At 36.1% G+C, this 4,136-nt stretch overlaps 2 protein-coding genes across 4 annotated transcripts in view; one reads left to right on the top strand and one right to left on the bottom strand.

The window, feature by feature from the left end:
- On the top strand, positions 392-1,907 carry LOC107631186 (transcription elongation factor 1 homolog). The gene is made up of 5 exons (XM_016334543.2): positions 392-582; positions 979-1,101; positions 1,186-1,256; positions 1,375-1,396; positions 1,507-1,907. The coding sequence occupies exons 2-5, from the start codon at positions 989-991 to the stop codon at positions 1,565-1,567; spliced, it is 267 nt and encodes an 88-aa protein (XP_016190029.1). The 5' UTR covers positions 392-582; positions 979-988; the 3' UTR covers positions 1,568-1,907.
- LOC107631187 (transcription factor VOZ1) overlaps positions 2,364-4,136 on the bottom strand; it is a 3,636-nt gene continuing 1,863 nt past the window's right edge. For 2 of the 3 annotated variants that reach the window (XM_021119498.1, XM_021119499.1), the window contains exons 4-5: positions 3,550-4,054; positions 2,364-3,446 (exon numbers count right to left, since the gene is read on the bottom strand). In XM_021119498.1, coding sequence (XP_020975157.1) covers positions 2,893-3,446; positions 3,550-4,054 — 1,059 coding nt within the window. In that variant the 3' untranslated portion in view covers positions 2,364-2,892. The remainder of the gene's footprint in view (positions 3,447-3,549; positions 4,055-4,136) is intronic. The other variant, XM_016334544.2, reaches the window with a different exon arrangement.

Below are 4,136 nucleotides of genomic sequence, written 5' to 3'. Positions count from 1 at the left end.
CATAATAAATAAACAAAAAAATATTTTTATCTTATTTTATCCAAACATAATTAATAAAAATAAAAAAATCTTTTATATGAGATATTAAAAAATAAAATTATTTTTATTTTTGTAAAAAAAAATTTTAAAAAAATTATTAAAAACATATCTGTTTTAAAAATAAGGTCCAAACAAGCTTTAAATTAACATTTTTTTATTTTTTTTATTTTTATTTTTATTACTAAAAACTTATTAAATATACTAAAAAATATATATATTTTTATTAGAAATTTTTTTCTATGAATTGAGTGATACCCAAATAAGTACGTAATTTAAAAAGATTATTTAAAAAAAAATGATGAATTGACCTGGACCATGACCAGGTGAAGCGAATCATGGATCTGATGATGGATGATATGAATGATACAATGAGCGCATTACGCGTCGGATTGACAACCCAATATAAAACACAATCTTTTGCTGTCTCCACTCTCTACCCATTCCTCTTCTCCCTTCTCCTTCCTTCCATTCATTCATTCATTCAATTTCTCAAATCACATCCTCTCTCTCTCATCGCCTGCGCTTGTTTCATCTTCCACTTCTGTATGCTTTCTATTCCCTTATCGCTTACGTTTTCCCTTTCATCTTGTTTACATTGCCGCTGTTTTGATCCACATAATTCGCCAAAACGAATGGGGAAAAGGCTGGGATTTGGATTCATCTTTAGTTCTTGCTTCTCTATTCGCCTTTCCATTGCTTGTACTTGTAGATTCGGATCATTGATTCATTATGTGCATTCTAGGGTTCATTGAATTAACAAGTTTCAATTTCAATCTTTTTGGTTTAATAATGTGTTTTTTTGGAGGGGAAATAAAAAATATCTTGAATTTTGGTGGTTAGATAGTTTGAATAATGTTGTAAAAAAATTCAAGTTTTTGAGAGATTGATTGAAGTTTCTAGCTTTGATTTTGTGTGCTCAAACATTTATGTAAAAATCAGGATTTGAGCAATGGGAAAGAGGAAATCATCAGCAAAGCCACCTCCAAAGAAGCGAATGGATAAGCTTGACACTGTTTTCAGCTGCCCTTTCTGCAATCACGGCACCAGTGTCGAATGCCGAATGTAAGCAATTTCGTTTAGCGTTTGTAGAGGATTCCATGCTTTGTATTTCCTTAGAGGATTAATTGTTGGGATTCTTTTGAACAGTGATATGAAGAACTTGATAGGGGAAGCTTCTTGCAGGATTTGCCAAGAGAGCTTTAGCACTACTGTCACAGGTTTGTTTCTGAAAACATTAAAGTTTTAGCCCCCCAATTTAACCGATCATCTGAACTCATATTCAAGTTTGTTTTTTAATTCTGCTGATGATCCTGGAATGTTTGTTGTCTTTTGCAGCTTTATCTGAACCAATAGACATGTAAGTCAAATATTTCTATAGAAAACCTCTTCCTTTCCCCTTCTTTCTTCGCTTTGTCTTACAAACACAACCACTTGATTGACTCAAGAAGCTTCATTTGAACAATGCAGATACAGTGAATGGATTGATGAATGTGAACGGGTGAACAACCCGGAAGATGATGGTGCTTAGTAGTGTGATTATAAGAATCCATTTCGAGCAGTAGTGGATGGAAATTTCTGTATTTGTGTCGGCTCCTACTGGTGCAACTACATGTTTTGTTCCTATGTTACTCTTTAATAGAGTTTGTAAAACTACACGTACGCTAAAACAATGAGAATAATTGCTATTGCAATGGGTGTTTGTCTCGTGTCAATGCGCAAATAGCTAATTATGTTTCCCATTAAGGAAAGACGAGGTCTTACGTGTTACGTTTGTTTAATAAAACGTAGTTCTGAAAGTGTATCATTACAACGAGGTTTTCAGTGTTATCCTTGTCTTTTGAATGAGATTGGCTATATAAATTAAACGATATTATTGTGTCCTATAATGTTCATGTCCAAAATAAGCACACTTATACTTAATTATCTTCTGATCATCTCATACAAAATCTTCTTAGGTTTCTTTTTGCCCATGACTACTAACCTATCATCATAACCAAATGATCTACAATCTCTTGCGGTTCACATCACATGTCTAAATTACCTAACACGAAATTCCACCATCATTTTGATAATAAATTCCGTTACACAATAAATATTATCGTCTCGAATGTTCATTCTTAACCATTCGATCTTCTGTTCCATTCAACATAACTAATTTAACTATAATGAGAGAACATTTAATGATAACCAGGTACCCCTCTAAAACCAACCAAATCTCCCTTTATTTGAATTATACATCGATGGCAAATCCTTAATTTTTGCTAATAAATTGCTCAAATTTGAACTAGCATTACCCATTTTGTGCAACAGAAACACAAGGTAGATCTATCAATGGTGACTTTAAAATTGCAATTCCTTTTTGAGTTTGAAAAATTACTCAAAAAAGGAACCGAAACATGTTTTTAGTTATTACACATCCAACATCATGTAACTCGAAAAGTTTGTCCTGTAACTGATAACATAAAATAATGTAAATGACTTATATTAGCATGGTTTGGAAAATAGAGTCAGCGCTGAATACATCAATTTTGTACCTAAATAGGTCAATTCTGATGGTGACAATATAATGCTAACATTCACCAAGTTGCTAATCATAAATGATATACAGCAATTTTTTGCTGCAAGTGATCATCTCCCGAAGTTAGAATTCAGCAACCAGCAGCCTCTGCAGCCGCATTCCAGTGAGAATGAGCTATTCACAATATCTTCAACAAGGCAAAAAAATGACCTTGTATTCTTGTTACTAAGAATCAAAGTATAAAAGGACCAAGATAAAAGAGGACAAAGAAAACCCAGCACAGAATAACGTATAACCAAGCTGAATGCATCATCAAACGCATCCCTTTAAGAAGATCATGTTCCATAGTAGTCGCCCATGTTATCAACAAGATAGTCATATGGTGCAGCTAAACCATAATCATATGTTCCATTTAGTGGAGCCACTCTGCCTGAAGAGGAATAGACACCACCTAAGCCAACCTTGGCATTAAGTTTAGCTCTGCCTTTTGCAGGCCTTTTGTTATCAGACATGAACTCAGCAGAAAGCCGTCCCATCTGCTTCTGCAAATCAGCAACTGAATCATTGGTAACCTTTGCCTTAGAGTTCTTCTTCCCATCAACAAGCTTTAGTTCCAACCGATATAAAGCACATGCATCACACTTGCTAATCTCATATTCATAGAGGTGCCATTCAAAATGGTTCAGTGGTTGCGGGTCCATATAATAGGATCTCTTCAGACCTCCAAATTCATTCATCACTTGCTTTCGAGATTCATGCCAACCACGTCCGCTATAATCTGGCAATGACCTCTGCTTTCTGTTTCCACTCTCAAACGCCCTTCGAGGTTTGTCGAAGAAGAGCCACTCCCTGATAGTCTCACCCTCGAGAACAGAAAGATCAAAGAGCTCTGCATCAAACAAGAAGTGAAGTAATCACAAAGGACAACTTTGTCAACCTCTGTGCCTGGTACATTTCCAAAATGATAGCCAAAGAAAAAAAGATGATATTACCTGGTGCGTTCCATGGAGACTTCGCAGTTGCTGCTCCCTCGCATTCTGGGATGCCAACATCTTTTCCTTGTGCCCTTGCACTAAGAGCGGCAAAAAGTAAATTATCTTTCAAACCGATGCCCCCTGGTCGTAGAACTGGGGACATACCTGGTGGCCCTTCATTCAAGGCTAGAGCAGCATGAAAGCTACTGCAGTAGTCTTGACACCAGTCCAACCCTTGTGCAGGCCTTGGACAGTCCCAAAGTGCACATTTTGGGCCCAAGAAAGCAGAAGGCGGAGGGCAGATACTTGGCAGGTAGCTAGATATTTGAGGAATAGCATCCTCCTCACAATAACCTATGCCATTAAAACCAGTATAGAAACTGTGATCAAAGTCCTGATGCAAATCAAACTGGTGATATTCTAAAGCAGGTCCTTCCAGGTTGTTAGCTGCCACATTTTGAACTCCTGAGATGGAGTGTTTGCGCTCATCAACCAATGGGAAATCATGTTGCTGCTGACCCTGCTTTACATTTAAACCAATGATACGTATTACAATTACAGATGGGATACAATATTTGATATAATGGATGAAAATACACGTAGAA

This window comes from Arachis ipaensis, chromosome B03 (genome assembly GCF_000816755.2).
Source record: "Arachis ipaensis cultivar K30076 chromosome B03, Araip1.1, whole genome shotgun sequence".
NCBI lineage: Eukaryota > Viridiplantae > Streptophyta > Magnoliopsida > Fabales > Fabaceae > Arachis > Arachis ipaensis.
This window is presented reverse-complemented; position numbering and strand designations above follow the sequence as displayed.

Excerpts from the sequence above, each read along its gene's own strand:
- LOC107631186 (XM_016334543.2), top strand. The coding sequence starts at position 989 with ATGGGAAAGAGGAAATCATCAGCAAAGCCACCTCCAAAGAAGCGAATG. Across the intron at positions 1,102-1,185 it reads ACCAGTGTCGAATGCCGAAT|TGATATGAAGAACTTGATAG; the intron begins GTAAGCAATTTC and ends TCTTTTGAACAG. Across the intron at positions 1,397-1,506 it reads TTATCTGAACCAATAGACAT|ATACAGTGAATGGATTGATG; the intron begins GTAAGTCAAATA and ends TGAACAATGCAG.